Below are 19,081 nucleotides of genomic sequence, written 5' to 3'. Positions count from 1 at the left end.
AAAATACTCTATACCTGCATAAAGAGATGGATTAAGTTTATACCCATTTGCATTCTCATTCCATTGAACCCACCCTGTTATTAATAACATCAGTTAGTCCTGACTTCAAACTACACGCCACTTAGAAAGAATAGTTGACTGCTAAGTATTTAGCATAAGAAAGAGAAGTTCCCATTTACTTACTGTCCTGTTATTTCGTTATGAAGGATAGAAATGGTAACCCTGGCCAGGGATACTTCATAACATGTTAGTAGATCCCATACCTCTACATTTAATGTTATCACCAAAAGGTTAGTTACGTGGCATATTCTTTCTTCTTGTGTATCCGACAGTTGTATAGTCAACATCTATGATGAAGGGGATTGCATTCTGCCTCTTATTGACACTCATGACTTTCTTCGCCCATTTTGCACCGTTTACTTTCTTAGTGAGTGCAAAATTGTATTTGGAACAAATTTGAAAATAGAGGGTCCTATAGAGTCTTCACGTTCCTTTCAAATTCCTTTACCAATGGGGCTAGGATGTTTCATGTTTCACTTGTTTTTTTATAACTTATTTGACTTTGATTTAGATGTAACTCATTCGTTCACTCCATTATTTTCCTCCAGGTCCGTTCATGTTGGAATGGCGGTGATGTAGATGTAACACATTCATTCACTCCATTATTTTCCTCTAGGTCCGTTCATGTTGGAATGGTGGTGATGTGGCCAAATACCGTGTGCCGACAATTCCTACTAGAAGGTGTTAATTCTCACTCTTCTTGAAGTTATTGATTGCTAAGAAAAATTTGGTTTATATGTGATGTGTCTTTTGTTACTGTTTCAAAATATTAGAGGTGGCAAAATTGATGGATCATTGGGTTGGGTAATGGGTATAAACGATTGAGTTGGGTTGGGCCTACCAAAACATATGTAATTATTAAATAATATGAGTGCTCCAGTAAAGTGATTAGCAGGTTTTTATACTTTCAACCCATTTGACATGTGATACAAATTTGCTTTTCTTATAACTGTTGATAAGAGACTGATTCGAGATGGTCAATCTCCCAAGAACATAAAAAGAAACAAGAAACTGAACTCCACTTTTTTCTTATTGCTTACTTCAAATGAGAATTACGCTATTTATACGAAATGAATAAGAGCTGGTTACTAATTTCTTATTGAAACAAAAACTTGTACTTGTGCGGCATTTTCTTACGATTAGTAAAAAGTTTACAGAAACATTTTGAAAATAAAATTTCAAGCCAAAAAAATTACAAAAAGAATACCGGCTAAAGGCCCATTGGGCCACTACATGAAACTCAAGTATATTGTGAAGCTAAAAGCATAAAGTGCCGTGAAAAAAAAAATTGGTCACGGGATTCGATCCATCATATGAGCTGCGGAAGGTGAGGGAGAACCAAATGTTCCAAACTTCCAACTCAAACTTTTGTTAGTAAATGCTTTTAGGTGCTATATATAGTATTTTTAAATTCGAAAATAATTAGAAAAAGCTAGCACGCAGTCCCGTATTTTCATTTTTATTATTATGTATAATGTAATTTGCAAAAGAGACAACTTTTACATAATTCTAAATATTTAAATTAATAATTTTTTATTTTCATTATGTTAACTAATATTTCACTAGTTTTTTTTTAAAGGTGAATTTCGCTTTGGAACTTCGTGTCGCGATTCGACAACGGGAGGTCTAACATACGTTGTCTTAACCGGGTCCGCGTTAGAAAGCTCCCTCGAAGTAGAAATGTCTATTTCAAATACCCGATGGGGGGAAAACTCCCTACTAATCCGTCCGAAGACACGACGATCAATATGGGTAAACCCTTCCTCCTCAGACTTGAACCTGGGTATACCCAAGTCAAGCCTTCATATCGATTAATAGTTGCATTAATTATGCTCATGTAAATAATTGTTATTATTTTTTTTTTTTACCAAAAGTTGATTTTAGTTACAACGTCCAGTTTTTAAATAAAGACAGTTGTACGTTGTGATACTTAGATTTATATCGAAAAGTATCTTAAAGTGATGATAAGAGACAAATGCCAGATTAAAAAATATAAAAAATATTGTCTATAATAAGTATTACAAAAGTTTAAATACACTATACACGTGTAATGTTTTAGAATTATAATTTTTACAAAGACTTTTTTTATGTTTGAATTTACATATTTAACAATATATCGCATTTTGAAAATGTCATAAACAACTAGTGTATTGACGCAGACAAAAATCTAATAGTAGTGTAAAACTTGAAGAAAAAAAATTTACAATAAATCAAAAGCTAACTTTGAATGGATAATTTAAAAAAAAAAATTGGTTGTTGGTGTTATCTTATAACATCAACTAGATTAAACATGTACGTTGTACGGGGTTAACTAAAAACGTATATAAAAAGTAATTGATAGTTATAGTATTATACATAGTTTAAAATAAGATAAAAGAATTATATATTATAGAAAAGATTTTTATGATTAATTAATATTGTATTTCATTAGTCATGCAAATAATAAGATTATGATTTCTGAATGTAAAATGTCAAATATGTTAAAGTATAATTAATAAAACATACTATTTATAAATAATAAGAATAATCTTCATTATAATCTATATATATTAAGTATTAGTCCTAATACCCGTATGATGTACGGTAGCTATATATATTGTATCATAAATAACCTCGAATATGCCTTATACATGATTCGTGAGTATGAAATAAATTGTTGTTAAAGTAATCGATAATCGAAGTTATATTATAATACATAGTAATGATAAATATAATATATGTATAGTTAAAATTTTGGATTTACCTTGAATATTTAGAGCCACATCAAAATTGAAACTTGTAAATATAGTGGATGATGACAAATAGCCTTGTGATTCCAGATTGTAAACTCAAATTTTTGAAGTATTCATGTTAATAACTTATTTATTAATATAAGTAATGGGGGTTGAATAATTGAGTAAGAAAAAGGAACATTTTTTTTTTGTAAAGTTAGTTTTGATTCAGATGTGCCGGAGTTAATTTTAACCAACAAATCACTGGACCTCCAACCCCTTCCTCAGGGAAAATACCTTGAGATGAGAAACCCAAGACTCGAACCCGAGACCTTGGGGAAAACTCACCTCTGGGGCCCACATAGTGGTTTTAGAAGATACCCCTAACTAAAGAAAAATGAACAATTTATCAATGAGAAAAACGATCAATCAAATAAGGTTATAATGTATTTTGTATAAATAAGACAAGAGTTAGAGTTTAATCATAAATCTAATAAGGAAATTGAATTTATGCACAACTAAAAAAGCTAATTTAACAAAGTAAATAAATTCAAAGGACACGTGTCGATTAAGGATTACACCACGTGTCGTTTCAACAATATGTCAATCTTGTTTTAGTTTATTGGTAGATAATATATAGTAAATAATCTCATTTTATATTAATACAAATTATTTGGTTATATGTATATGAATCTTTGTCTATTGTTTAATTAATAAATAATATATGGGGGTAACAAATATGCTGCTAGCAGCAGCATACTTCTATCATTTTTAGGAGTAGGGGAGATTTATATTCACACACGTGAAAAAAAGGGGGGGGGGGAGTTTGTGAGGGGAAAATTTAGCAGCATGCTTCTAGCTGCATTCTTGTTTTTCCCATAATATATACGTATATGTCTGTTTTTCCCATAAATATCTTTTAAAAAATCGTGACTTACTTATTAATATCAGTAACATGAAATATTAATTACATATTATTTAATTACTACTAATTATTAAAGATTTAATAAAATAAAATAAAACTTTTAAAATAGCCAAAATTAACAAAAATTTGATAAGTAAGCAAAAATTCTATTTATCATCTAAATAAAAATGCCACATAGTTTTTTTTATTTTCTTTCTTAGTTATAAAGTGAAAATAGTATAAAATATAAATTGAAAATAAACTATCAAAAAGGATTTCTTTTTAAACAAGTAAACAATCATAAAAAGGTTTTGTTTTTTCACTTTAAGAATGATAATTGTAAAATATGTCAAGATGAAATATGAAAATTGTTAGATTAAGTTTGAGATTTTGTCTTAATTCTTTCCCTTAAAAAGTTAAAAGAGATAAAAAAAAATGAACTTATTAACAATTTAAGAGTTAAAAAGTTATCCTCACCCGAATAGTTTAATTTTTTCCTCACAACAAACCTAATATATATCTAATTAATCACCAAGTAAAATCCTCATGTTGTTTTCTTTATTAAATTCGGCTATAGCATAAAATCCTGGATAGAGATCCTTTAAAGTTATTATCAAGTTTATAGGTAAAATTAGATCAACTTACATTTAGATTAAAATTAACAATTAGAAAAATTTCAAATTTAAATCTTAACAATTTTAATCCAAAGATTAATGATAATCAAATTTTACCTATAAAAAAGGGTTTTTCTAAACATTCCCACCAAGGCAATGGATTAAAATTTTATTTTTGGATAATATTTCTCATTTAATATTTAAAATCTCAATATGTGAACATTTTTTATTTATAATATATTTAAGGTTTTTTTTTTTTGAAAAGTAACTTTTGTATTCATATATACCCCGGCAAGACACCGGCGGTCTAATATACAACTATTTACAAGAGTATGAAATTACACCAATTACTCCAAGAGATACATTTGTTTTTCGTTCTACTTTTATACTACAAAAAACCGAGTGATCTTATGTTCTGAATAATTCCCACCGTGCTCGTTCTAATGTTCTCAAATTTTCTTTCGTTTCTCGCTTTCCAAATGCACCAACAACTAATCATGATCAATCCCTTCAGAGCTTCCTTTTCTTTTTTATTCTTTCTTGAAGTAGTGTGAAATTCCAATATGTCTTTGATGTCGAAAATGAAAAAAGGTGCGGTTTTTCTAAACATTGCCTCCAAGACAATGGATTAAAATTCTATTTTTGGATATTATTTCTCATTTGATATCCAAAATCTCAATATGTGGAAAATTTTTATTTATAATATATTTTAACATTAAATGCATCATTTATTTATCCATTAAGATGATGTTTAATAGTCAATCAATCAAATCATTGTTGTAATGTCAATTATGACACATTTGCTTTTCATAGTGCATTTTCGAATGAACACATATTGAAAGAAAACGCCATATTTATATTTCAAATAGAACATTCACTTTTATTTTAATGAAATGAAATTACTTGCAAGAATATTTGAAAATTAAATTTTTTTTGAAAACTAAAATACTACCCAAACATATTGTGATCTGAATTTAATACAATGTATTTTTAATTAATTTTTTTTAGCAAACATAATGTGTTTATACTGTGTAATCTAAAAACACATTGTTTTAAGTTTTAAATCACAGTGTGTTTTTGATAACGCGTGAAAATCAGAAATTTGTTCAAACACACTGTGATATGAACTTAACAAAATGTGTTTTCTAAAAAAAAATTAAAAACACATTGTGTTAAATTCGGATCATAGTGTGTTTTGGCCAATTTTTTAGTTTTCATGAAATTTTAGTTTTCAAATGATCACAATCCTCACAAAATATAGTTTTAATTAGAGTTAGATTTTTGAGTTTTTCTACTTCATGGTAATTATTCACATTATGTTTACCTATTATTTTTACAACTTTAGTATATTATGCTTTTTAATTTTAGCTCAATGTCTCTGCTGTTTAACTTACGAATGCCCCAAGTAAATTGATACTTGAAATTAGTGTCATTTTCTTTGGTAAATTAATAATAGTATATATTAATGTGTAAATATTTGGCATTTCAATTGATGAATCAATTACCATTCAAAGATAAGAATAAGATTTAATGTATCAATTGTTAATTAAAGCTAGAGTTAGTTAAAATCAAGTCTCTGAAATTATATCCAAAAATAGAATTTTAGAGTAATGTTTAGAAAAACCAAAAAAAAATGGGGTTTGCTAAATACAGCCCTTAGGGCTGTGTTTAAGATGCATAAATTGTTTGTATATTTACCATGAAAATCAGGAGGCGGACTTTTAATATGGAAAGTACAAGTTTTTTTTATGCACGTTAAATACAAACGGTTGTATTTAGCATTTTCCTAAAAAAAATCCCACCAAAACCCCTGATACAAACTTGATCTTATTTTCTAATTTTGAGGCGCCTGTGGTTCAAATGTTCTAGACACTCTAATCAAAAGCTTAATTCTTTATGCATGGTGGCCGGATTTTAGCTCGGCTATTTCAAGAAAAATCAAGTTTTAACACTTTGGGGTTGTTTCGTCGATCTAGACGTCTAGATTTTGTTTGAAGGCTTTTAATTCATCAAAATATTATACGTGGTCTCCCATTATGCACCAACACCAACTCCTTATGGCCACCTTAAACGAAACGCCATCCACCCATCTTGCCACCAGTCTCTTTGCTCTTTCCGGCCACCAAAAGCTGTCGCTCACCTTCCCTAGATTTCAGTTGTGAAAACAACTCAAAATAGACTATTAAAGTCAAGTCAAAAGATTGTAACTAAAGTCGCATCCAGGGAGCTGTAATAATATTAACCACATCTTTTCTTTGTCGGTCTCAACACGACATTCTATATCAAGTATAAAATTCGTCGCCATATATGTGGTTATAGATATTCTAGCTCGCCTTTTGCATATATATATCATCACTCATCAGTTTGTGCATATAATCCAATATATGATACAACATATATATATATATATATATATTATATAATTTGTCATGGATTCACTCATAGTAACTTCCATAGCTTTCATAAGTTTCATTGTGCTGTTTAGATATCTTACTACTAGCAAAAAAACACCTAGAAAGATCAGAGTGCCTGAAGCTTCAGGATCATGGCCGATTATCGGCCACTTGCATCTTTTAGCTGGGTCTAAAGTTCCTCTTCATAAATTGTTTGGCTCAATGGCTGACAAATTTGGACCCATTTTCACTATCAAACTTGGGGTTCATCGAACTCTAATTGTTAGTAATTCCGAGGTGGCTAAAGAATGTTTAACAACCAATGACAGAGTATTTTCTAGCCGCCCAAAAGCTATGGCAAGTGAGGTCATGGGCCATAATTATGCAAATTTTGCCCTTGCACCAAGTGGACCATATTGGCGTGATGTTCGCAAGTTAATTGTTCTTGAATTGGGGTCTCAACGTTGTCTTAAGATGCTAGAAAACATTCGGGCCTCTGAAGTAAAGTCATCTATAAAAGATATGTATACAAAATGGGATATAAATAAAGGGTCGTCTAAAACTGTAATGATTGAAATGAAAGAATGGTTTGGAGATCTAACTGTGAAAATACTTATAAGGATGATGTTTGGGAATCAATTTTCGCGTGGAGAACAGATTAACGAAGATCAGTTGAGGAAATTGATTAGGCAGTTAATGGAACTAATGGCAGCGAGTGTGGTATCAGATGCCATTCCAGGCTTACGATGGTTAGACATCGGAGGGTATGAGAGGAAGATGAAGAAGACAGCAAAAGATATGGACGACGTGTTCCAGGCGTGGTTAGAAGGGCACAAAAAGAAGATTATGGATTCTACGCTACAAGATGAAAGTGAAGACGAAGCTTTTATGGCCGCGTTGTTATCGCGTGTTAAAGAGCTAAAAGAGGATCTTTATGGGTTTAGCCATGAAACGATTGTAAAAGCTTCATGCCAGGTACGGTTTTTGTTATTCAAACCACCTTTAATTAGCAAAATGTTCATAGACATTTATGAGTTAATTATTATATATTTGTATTGCATTTTCAGGACATTTTATTAGGGGCAATTGACGAGACAGCGATAGTTCTAACGTGGGCTTTATCATTGTTAGCCAACAACCCTGTTGTGTTCAAGAAAGCCCAAGAAGAGCTTGATACCCATGTGGGAAAGAATAGAAATGTGGAAGAGTCAGACTTGAAGAACTTAGTCTATCTTCAAGCCATCATCAAAGAAACGATGCGACTTTATCCTTCTGTACCGCTTTTGCTTCCTCATGAGTCCACAGAAGACTGCATCGTTAGTGGGTACTACGTTCCTAAAGGCACACGCCTTTTAGTTAACGCTTGGAAGATTCAACGTGATCCTAACATATGGAGCGATCCTTTTGAATTCCAACCTGAGAGATTCTTGACAAGCAAAAAGGATATCGACTTGAAGGGCCAACACTACGAGTTAATTCCTTTTGGCAGTGGCCGAAGAATTTGCATAGGAGTCTCTTTTGCTCTTCAAGCCTTGCCGTTGATACTAGCTAGCATAATACATGGATTTGAGTTTCAAAAGCCATCAAATGAGCAGATTGACATGACCGAAAGCAATGCCTTAACAAATCTCAAAGACACTCCACTTAAACTCCTTGTTGCTCCGCGACTCTCACCAGAGTTATATCAAGGCTTAGTATAGACCGTTGCCACCTACAATAACTTTCAGAGCTTTTACTTATCTTCGTATGACATCATCTCAGTCTTATCATCGCAGTGCCCTTCATGTTTTCTTTTGTATGAATAATGCAATTTTCCCCTGTTCTATACCACTCACTGTTCTAATAATACAACATATGATAATAAAATGTTATATTGAAATTGAATATAATAAGCTATTACAATTCTAAGATGAGATGTCTGCACATAAACATACAGTATAAGGAATTTAAATGTAGACATTCAGACAACATATGTAAATAAAAACGACTACTTTGAGGCCCCAACCCAAGGCCCTTCATATTTTTCAAATAACATCATCAGAAAGATCTATGGACTAAGAGGATCGAAAGCAGGAATCGAAAACAATACCTGTTAAAAGAATAATTAACGTAGTTGACATAAGTAGGAAACTCTCACATAGCAAATAAAAAATCCCGGTGAAAACTTGTGCGAAAATGGGTTTAAGATAAGCTAAAGAGTAGATCCGAGGAGACCAAAACAGTTTGTTAACTTTGTTAGACAAGTCAACAAATAGAGGACTTATTTTGCACATTTGCACCATTCACTTCCTTACTCGGATCACTAGTTTTTGTGTATCACATCCAGCTAAACCTGAATCCTTATCCACCACTGTCACCATCTCAATTGTCGCCGCCTAAAACCACTGGTCAATCATCATCAATTGGCTTCAATTATCAATTTTGACATAGTAACATTGCTTCTATGCGAGAAGTACAATAAACGGAACGTATAACTTTTTGACATGGACAAATTTGTGAAGCCTAATTTTTCCCCAAAACATGTGATAGGATCATTTTTGCTTCACATATAATAGGGAAAAAAGGTTGATCAATATGTGGATTCCAACACATAAGATCCACCTAGGTTCGAGTCTCGCTTCTTACATTTATGGGGCCATGGGGGTGGAATAATAGAGGGTTTTTTGAGAGTCATGGGTTTCATCCCAGACATTCGTGTAATGTAGGAGTAGGAATAGAATAATATGCCGCTCAAAAAAAGGTTTAACGCAAATCCATAATCCCCTAACTTTCAACTCCGAATGGGGTCAGATGTAGAAGAGAAGAGACAACTCATTCTTGATCATATTTGGACATGTATAACTCTAGACCGGAAACTACAGATAATACTACAGCACAAAGCCACAGGCACACAAAAAAATTAACAACTTAACAATTTAACATGATGTTCTTCACATAGGCATTTTATCAAACACCATAAGTGCATATTGTAAACTAGAATCAACCAATTTTGAGAGTTAATAACTATACAACATAATCTAAACACATATTCTAGCCGGTAAACTCTACAATATAAAACTTCATATATTAAATACTTACAAAAAATCAAAATTGGATGAAAAGGGATAAGAAAGTCGAAGGTTAGCTTTCTTAATCAGTTTACAACTATATTCTTAATAAATACCAATAAAACTAGTCACATATTAATATTTTTATAAAAGCCCTAAAAAGGCTTAAAAGGAAAACTTCACATGTAAAAAGACTCAAATTTTCATTTTCTAATTTTCAAATTTTCATGTAAAATACTTTTCTTAGTTTTTTTTTCCATCCATTCGCTACCCATCCTATTCCCTTTCACTTTCAATTACCTTTTTCCTTTCCTTTCTAATGTATATACTGTATATAGACTGCAAAAGTCAACTTAAAATAAAGTCTTAAAGTCAAATCCGGAGAGCTGGAATAATAATAATAACAATTTTATCCTTGTCGGTCATTTTTTTTGAAAAGTAAATTTCCCTGGAAATTTCGTATCGAGATTTATCAGCGATAGGTCATCTAATACGTTGTTTTAACCAGTTCTTTGTTAGATGGCTCCCTCAAAGTAGAAATGCCTATTTCAAATAATCGATGGGGAAACCCCCCTACTAATAAGACCGAAAGCACAACAATTAATAGGGGTAAACCTTGCACCCTCAGACTTGAACCTGGGTAAACCCAAGTTAAGTCCTTATAAAGGGACTTCCTATGTTTTCCACAAGGCTTAAACACAAGATATCTTGAACGAGGATGACTTTTCAACTATTTAGCATTGCTCAATGACAATTTTTTTTCCTTGCCGGTCTTGATGCATGAATTCAAATGCTTAGGTTGAGAAGAAAATTCCTGATCTCTAAGGTCGCGTTTGTTTCACAGAATTTGATGAAATTTAAATTGAATTACATTCCTTAGTGCGTTTGGTTTTTCAAAGAAGGAAAAATCTCATTCCCTAGGAATGTAAACATTCCATCATTTGATGGAATCTCCATTCCATGGGGATGGAGGGAAGGAATTCCATTCCTTCCGTTACTTGAATTCTCAAAAAATCAAAAACATTCCGTCAAATTCCATTCCTTCAGATTCTAATTCCTTCGAAAGATTCCATTCATTCCAAAAACATTCTGTGAACCAAACACGCCCTAAGGATTTCAAATAGATAATCAAATTTTTTTAAAAGTAATATACGAAATATATACTATAGCAATTACTAACCAACCAATAAGGCAATAATTCATGAATTAGTAAAAGCTTTTGTGTAATACGGACATACGGCTATAAATATTCTCGCCTTCCACATGCAAAACATCATATACTCTATGATCTTTTCTTGTGCATATAATACATATATAGTTTGTCATGGATACACTCATAGTAACTTCCGTAGCTTTCATAAGTTTCATTCTACTGTTTAGCTATTTTAGTAGCAACAACAAAAGAGCTGGAAAGATCAGAGTTCCTGAAGCTTCGGGCTCATGGCCTATCATCGGTCACTTGCATCTTTTAGCTGGTTCTAAAGTTCCTCCACACAAATTGTTTGGCTCAATGGCTGACAAATTTGGGCCCATTTTCACTATCAAACTTGGTGTGCATCGAACTCTAATTGTCAGTAATTCCGAGGTGGCTAAAGAATGTTTAACAACCAATGACAGAGTATTTTCTAGCCGCCCAAAAGCCATGGCAAGCGAGGTCATGGGCCATAATTATGCAAATTTCGCCCTTGCACCAAGCGGACAATATTGGCGTGACATTCGCAAGTTAATTGTTCTTGAATTGGGGTCTCAACGTCGTCTTAAGATGCTTGAAAGTATTCGGGCCTCTGAAGTGAAGTCATCCATAAAAGATATGTATACACAATGGGATAAAAATAAAGGGTCATCAAAATACGCAATGATTGAAATGAAAGAATGGTTTGGAGATTTGACAGTGAACATACTTATAAGGATGATGTTTGGGAATGGTTATTCGCGTGGAGAACAGATTAATGAAGATCAGTTGAGGAAATCGATAAGGCGGTTAATGGAACTAATGGCAGCTAATGTGGTATCTGATTGGTTACCAGGTTTTAGATGGTTAGATATTGGAGGTTATGAGAAGAAAATGAAGAAGACGGCTAAAGAGATGGACGATGTGTTCCAAGCGTGGTTAGAAGGGCACAAAGAGAAGATTATGGATTCTATGCAACAAAAGCAAGGAGATGATCCCGACGACCAAGTTTTTATGGCGGCATTTCTATCGCGTGTTAAAGAGCTAAAACAGGATCTTTATGGATTTAGCCATGAAACGATTGTGAAAGCTTCATGCCAGGTATGGTCTTTGTAATTTATGCATGGGGGCAGTGTAGAAAGCTACACTGCTCCATCCTAATTTTAGTACACAGTTATTATTATTATTTTTTTATCGTAATTATATAAGGATATATTTGGAATCGTGTCTAAATATAGTGAATTCGTAAGACTATCATTCTAAGTTTGCCCACTCGAAATAAATTTTGTGCATCTATCCCTGAATCCAAGCTACTTTAGCAAATGTTCATAGACATCCATGAATTGATTCTGTTGTAATTTCAGGATATTTTGTTAGGGGCAACAGACACGACAGCGATAATACTAACGTGGGCTTTATCATTGTTAGCCAACAACCCTGTTGTGTTCAAGAAAGCCCAAGAAGAGCTCGATACCCATGTGGGAAAGAATAGAAATGTGGAAGAGTCGGACTTGAAGAACTTGGTCTATCTTCAAGCCATCATCAAAGAAACGATGCGGCTTTATCCATCAGTTCCTCTTTTGCTTCCTCACGAGTCCACAGAAGATTGCGTCATTAGTGGTTACGCAATCCCTAGAGGGACGCGTCTTTTGGTTAACGCTTGGAAGATACAACATGATCCAAACGTATGGAGCGATCCTTTTGAATTCCAACCCGAGAGATTCTTGACAAGCAAAAAGGATGTCGATGTGAAGGGCCAACACTACGAATTAATTCCTTTTGGCAGTGGACGAAGAATTTGCGTAGGAATTTCGTTTGCTCTTCAAGCCATGCCGTTGATACTAGCGAGCATATTACATGGATTTGAGTTTCAAAAGCCATCAAATGAGGAGATTGATATGACCGAAAGCATTGCGTTAACAAATCTCAAAGACACTCCACTTGAACTCCTTGTTGCCCCTCGATTATCACCAGAATTATACCATATATAGTTAGCATATACTATATAAAAAAAAAAAGGAGTTTATGTATGAGTAATAATGTTGTTATCCCCTGTTCTATACCGCTCTCTGTTTTAATACAACAAATATGATAATAAAACTCATGTGTCCATATTCATTCACGAGTATATAAGAAGTTAAGTCCAAGCACCTTTCTTAAAGCGGAAAAACTATATATTTGCTTAGCTGATTTTTTTTTGTCGTGCATCTGCATTTGCAATTTTCCAAATGAACCATTAACAAAGATATATACATGTCCGAACAAAAACTCAAGATGACGTATATGATTTGTTCCAATCATTAATCGGGGCCTTCCACATTAAGTTCTGGTCGGCCAGCATTAATTAATTAGATGATAAATGGGTATCTCAAAGTTATGGATCCAAATGGACATTGATCTCATTTCTATCGACTTTGAAGTGTTTTCCTTGGTAATCCCTTTTGTCAAATGATTCACTAAAATCTAACTCTATCGTAAGAAGTTCATACACTTCATAATCAATCAATCAACTAATTGACAAGTCTAAACCAAGTCCAATTTGGAGGCTTAGCTTACTTCTAATTGGATTTATCAAATTGGACATCTTAATTATACATCTACCAAATTCCGACACACAAATCAATGTTGAGTTTAATATGTTGTTGTCAAAAACTATAATATAACAATATAAAAAGAATTATAATCAAATTAAAAAATAATAATATTTCAAATAGTTAAAAACAATATCTTTGAGGTGGGTATTTATTTTCAACGGAAATGATCTTTACATTATCAAGTAATAGATGTACATCATTCAGTGTGTTATCATAGCATTATATTATATAACACTATTAATCATATTTGGTGATATATTGTTAAAATCTGATGATGCAGATCACTATGCATTTTGAATATTTCAATATTGTTTATCTAGATCAAAAATTCAAAATGTGTACGTCATAAACACTGAGTGTGTAAAATTCCAATAAGTTGTGAAGTGAATGTCTATTTCTACCTTTTTTTAGAATCACCTTTTAAATGTGTACAGTTGTATGTAATGCGTCAAAAATTTGTACAGTGAAAGGCATATTTAGTATAAAAGGTCTGGAAATAGTCTTTTTTACGAATGCATCATATTTTTTTTTTTATCACAATTCAACTTGCATCAATATATCCTTATAATGCTTCAGGATTTCCATTGTGAACTAAACCTTAATTAATCCATGACATTAGTTTTTGAGTAATGTATTTATAGATAATTAAAATGCATGCTTGATCTTTTCATGATTTATGTAACATTCGTTTTAGTTTAGGTCGTAATAATCCAAAATCAAACTAATACCAAAACTTTTATCATAGTCATCTTCAATAATATCAAATAGGTCACAGGTACTGATAGTCAAAAGCATGATTTCACACGCGTGGCATCTAAATTCAACCATTTCCACGTCAGCGCTCAGTCGAGAAAAGTATTTGGCATCTATATTTAACATGTGCCCACGCTATCGCTAAAGTCTAGGAAAGTATACAGACATTTATCAACATTTGTCCACATCACCGCTAGAGTCAAAAGGAAACTATATGCCATTCATTATCAAACATATTTCTTGCACGAAATAGAACATGACCAAAAAAGAGTTACTCCGTACTTGTCATCAGATGGGTATAAAAAAAAAATTGTAGAGACAAAATTAAAAGATTTGTGAAATATAAATATAAAAGATGTCAAAATGTTAAAAACTTATAAGAAATTTTTTAAAAATCGATGAAAAATATGAAAATACATATGGTAGTGCCCTCCTTTACCCTCCCTCCATGTGGGTCATTTGCCCTCCTTTACCCTCCATGTGATACTGCCCTTGCGTGTCATAATTTGTACTATATGGTTATGCTTGAAATATTTTGAGAAAAATAAGTATAAGGCTGTTATGAACTCAACTTAACTGAAAAACCCCTCATATAGCAATATTTTAATATTTTAAATAAATGTTTGCCCCCATAATCTTTATGATTTAAAAAACGATATGTGAAGAGTTTTTCACCTAACTTTAATGTCTAACAACCTCATATTCAATTTCCCAAATATTTTACTACCCGTCATTGATTGATACTATGTTAAATATGTGAATGATAATAAAAGGGCTTTCAAAGGCTTTGTCAGTTTCAAAATCACACGCATTACTTAAAAGTGACACTATATATTAAGATTGATAACCAATAAAATTAGTTTAGTTAGCATAAATTTAATGTCATAGATAAATATATGTTAAAAAAAATACAATATGAAAAATATTAAAAAATATAATTAAAATGAATAATATTAAAAAGTAATTTACCTATGAAGTTAGAATAAGGAACCTATCTAAGCACAATAAATGAATTTTGTAGATGTTTTTGTTTTTATATTTTTTAAATATTATTTAAGTAACAATTCATTTGTAATTATGGATATAAATATAAATAGTCTTCATTTTTGGTTAGTATATGATTTAATATAAGATTAGATAATTTTCTATACTTTATTTCTTAATATATAGTTAAAATTAATTGGAACTAAACTTTTGTTGTCAAATCTTTTAAGATCTATCTATTTTTATTTATTTATGTATTATAAATATTATAAAAAAACATGGAGATGCCACGTAAGCTAAAATCCTATGTGGCAATATTTGAACATAGTTTTGGTTTTGAGGAGTGCTTTAGAAATCTTGGTTAACTACTCTTTTAATATATATATAGATATATATATATTGAAAAGTTATTTTGAGAACACTTTTTTTGCGAGAACTTTTGAGAACTTTTCAAATCAAGTCCAACAAATGATTATTCTTTACATGAAAATTATTTTTTGATTGTTTTCTGAATAACTTATGTGTAATTTTGAAGTTTATAATTGTGTGGAGGCATGGATTATCATCCGTTATACAATTATGTGGAGATTTGGATTCTTGATCACATGTGCACGAATATTGCTATGATTACATGTGATCGACTTGCATACATGTGATCATAGCAATATTCGTACAGATGTGATCAAGAATCCAAATCTCCACATAATTGTATAACGGATGATAATCCATGCCTCCACACAATTATAAACTTCAAAATTACACATAAGTTATTCAGAAAACAATCAAAAAACGATTTTCATGTAAAGAACAATCATCGGTTGAGCTTGATTGGAAAAGTTCTCAAAGGTTCTCGCAAAAAAAAGGTTCTCAAAATAACTTTACCCTATATATATATAGTGAAAAGTTATTTTGAGAACCTCTAAAATGTCAAGAACTTTTAAGAACTTTTTAAAATCAAGCTTAATCCTTAATTATTGTTTACATGATAATTGGTTTTTGATTGTTTTTGAATTGTTTAAATGAAATTTTATATTTTACAATTATGTAGAAACACAAATTATCATCCATTATGCAATTTTTGGAGACATGAATTTTATGATCACATATGCACGAATAACGTTATGATCACATGTATGCAGGTCGATCATATGTATGCAAGTATTTTTGTAAAGTAATATTTTCATGAGATTGGTGATGATCAAATGTATATAGATGGTTATATAAATATTTTTAAGCAATTATATAGCCATTTGAACATGTGTAAGCAATCATATAGTGAATAATTTGAATTTAAAAAGGGTTTTTAAAGGTTTTTGTCTTTTAAAATAACCTTATCCTATATATATATATAGAGAGAGAGAGAGTGTTTCACCCAAATCCATTACTCCGTATTTCTTAAGCCAGGCTAACAAGGGTTACGTACAAATTAACTCTCAAATTCTCATGTGTCATATTATAATTATATCATTTTTCATTTCAGAATTTACTTACAATTTCACCTTACCAAAATGATACCACCATTCTCACCGAATTCTCAATTTTTCATTGTCACCTTATCCTAACATATTTTCCACTTTCATAATTAAAAGTTAAAACAACATTATATTTAATTAAAATATATACCATTAAATAAATATGAAATACCATGAACATAAAATAAACATTATACAACTACTAAAACTACTAGAACATTATGATAAAAAGTAAAATACGTTAATAGCTACGATGGTCTTCCAAAAGGTTCCAAATATGTTCAATTATACTCGTAGCTTGCTTTAGTTGATAGTGGACACGTCTGTCAGAATTCCCCGTCAATCGACATTGTTACTTTCATCCCATGAACGTCGGCCTCTACCATGGAGGTTAGCTACATCGGCCATTAATTTCTTGCATGTAATGCTCCTCCGACATTCTAGTAGAGTGTAGTTGAATTGTGTATATGTTTACTTGTGTGTGTTGAAGAGTAGTGTATATATGTATATTTATTGTGGTTAAAAAAATAAAAGCATGCAAAAAATTAAGAAACAAATTAAACGGCCTAAAATTATGAAAGTACCGACCATTAGCTAAAGTCCAAGCACGTGGGTCCACACAAAGTGTCGTTCTCGCCATCTTATTCAAGACACCAGGCCACGATTTGGCTATATATTAGCACCGGCCTTAGGGGAGTGTATCCAACGTTCTTTTTCATCTTTTTTTTTCTTCTTACAAGAAGTACTCCTTTTTCAAAATTAGTAGCCATTGAAAAACAAGAAGTGAGAGAGAAAGAGAGCTAGATACCAAGCACAAGACCATACAAACTCCCTCCGATCTTGCGTGATACCGTATAAGAAGGCGGTGTTCCGTTGCGGTACCTCTTCGATCTCTCCTGCATGCACTCTATCTACCATTATGAGCGAGCTTGCAAATTTCTAGTTATGATCAAAGACAAAATTTAACATGCATCGTCTAGCAAATCATTGATTCATAGCAATCCTAAACCATATATGTATATATATATATACATGCACTAAATGCATACCAAAAAAATTTAATTATCGTTTTTTTAAAGGGAACTAAAGATAAAAAGTTTGAAATCCAATTTATAACTTTTTAAGTAAAGTCTTACATGTTTTCATAAATTAATATGTTTTAATGTTTATATGCATATATATATATATATAAGACAAGTATTAAAGTAAAACAAATAAGACAAGATCTTGACCTTTAGATTATGGTTAAGTTGATGCACAAATATTCACGAGGCAATTGATGCACGTTGATTTTCATAATGCACAATGATTTTCAATGAAAAGAAAGTTATTGTTTTATTTATTTTACTTTAATTAATACTTTTTTATTTTACCTAAAACATACATATATAATATATGACAATCAAATAAGAACAACCTTAAAATAAGAACACGGTGTGAACACTTAAAAACTACATTTTGATGCATTAAAAGTCCATAAAACTAACATAGTGTATAACTAATTATCATTACTTAAGTGTTTAACAACACATTGGTCTGTCAAAATCGAGAAAATCACGTTTTTTGTTTTGTGCATCCATCTTGGATGCATATTCATCAAAATGATGCATCCAACAAAAAACGTGTTTTTTTTCGATTTTGACATATCAATGTGTTGTTAAACACTTAAATAATGATAATTAGTTATGCACTATGTTTGTTTTGTTGACTTTTAATGCATAAAAATGATGTTTTTAAGTATTCTCACCATTTTTATTTTAAAAGTGTTTTTAACTGGAGTGTTTCTATATATATATATATATACAAAAGTTATATTGAGAACCCTTAAAATTGCAAAAACTTTTAAGAACTTTTTTTCCATTAATATAGATAATGAGAATGGGGCGTATGGATTAGTGTAATATAGAGTATAAGCTATTATATATAATTCAATTATTTTAAACATATCGGGTTGGTTGGTCGACCTGACAACCCAACCCACGAAAAATCAAGTTGATGGATTGATGGGTTGACGATTTGGTGGGTCAAAAATACTTAACCCTAACCTGGTTTTTTCGGGTTGGGTCAAAATTGACCTCCCTTTAAATATGTTAGGTAATGTATGGCTCGATAGTGTACAGATTAACACCCTTCACAAATGGTATAATTTATTAATCTAAAATCTTTTTATTTTATCATTATTTAATTTAACTAATCTCTTAACAAAACAATGAATTAATTATACAAAGTTTTCCAATCAGGATAAGCTCAACTTGGAATAGAGATGTAATAGTCTTCTAATCTGGTCAAAAGTCTATGTTCCAATCTTAATCACAATAATAACATATACTATAAGGCATATTATATTATATAAGTGATCTACAAGACTACAACTACAA

General features: G+C 31.4%; 2 protein-coding genes across 2 annotated transcripts; both read left to right on the top strand.

Annotated features, from left to right (window-relative positions):
• The first annotated feature begins 6,661 nt into the window (after positions 1 to 6,661).
• On the top strand, positions 6,662 to 8,509 carry LOC122580497 (demethylepipodophyllotoxin synthase-like). Its single transcript, XM_043752776.1, has 2 exons — positions 6,662 to 7,657; positions 7,750 to 8,509. The coding sequence occupies exons 1-2, from the start codon at positions 6,719 to 6,721 to the stop codon at positions 8,380 to 8,382; spliced, it is 1,572 nt and encodes a 523-aa protein (XP_043608711.1). The 5' UTR covers positions 6,662 to 6,718; the 3' UTR covers positions 8,383 to 8,509.
• Positions 8,510 to 11,024: 2,515 nt separating this feature from the next.
• LOC122580223 (demethylepipodophyllotoxin synthase-like) lies at positions 11,025 to 13,061 on the top strand. Its single transcript, XM_043752499.1, has 2 exons — positions 11,025 to 12,001; positions 12,265 to 13,061. The coding sequence occupies exons 1-2, from the start codon at positions 11,054 to 11,056 to the stop codon at positions 12,889 to 12,891; spliced, it is 1,575 nt and encodes a 524-aa protein (XP_043608434.1). The 5' UTR covers positions 11,025 to 11,053; the 3' UTR covers positions 12,892 to 13,061.
• The last annotated feature ends 6,020 nt before the right edge of the window (positions 13,062 to 19,081 follow it).

This window comes from Erigeron canadensis, chromosome 8 (assembly GCF_010389155.1).
Source record: "Erigeron canadensis isolate Cc75 chromosome 8, C_canadensis_v1, whole genome shotgun sequence".
NCBI lineage: Eukaryota > Viridiplantae > Streptophyta > Magnoliopsida > Asterales > Asteraceae > Erigeron > Erigeron canadensis.
Note: the sequence above shows the minus strand (reverse complement) of the source record. Positions and strands in the feature narration are given on the sequence as shown.

Excerpts from the sequence above, each read along its gene's own strand:
- LOC122580497 (XM_043752776.1), top strand. The coding sequence starts at position 6,719 with ATGGATTCACTCATAGTAACTTCCATAGCTTTCATAAGTTTCATTGTG. Across the intron at positions 7,658-7,749 it reads TTGTAAAAGCTTCATGCCAG|GACATTTTATTAGGGGCAAT; the intron begins GTACGGTTTTTG and ends TTGCATTTTCAG.
- LOC122580223 (XM_043752499.1), top strand. The coding sequence starts at position 11,054 with ATGGATACACTCATAGTAACTTCCGTAGCTTTCATAAGTTTCATTCTA. Across the intron at positions 12,002-12,264 it reads TTGTGAAAGCTTCATGCCAG|GATATTTTGTTAGGGGCAAC; the intron begins GTATGGTCTTTG and ends TTGTAATTTCAG.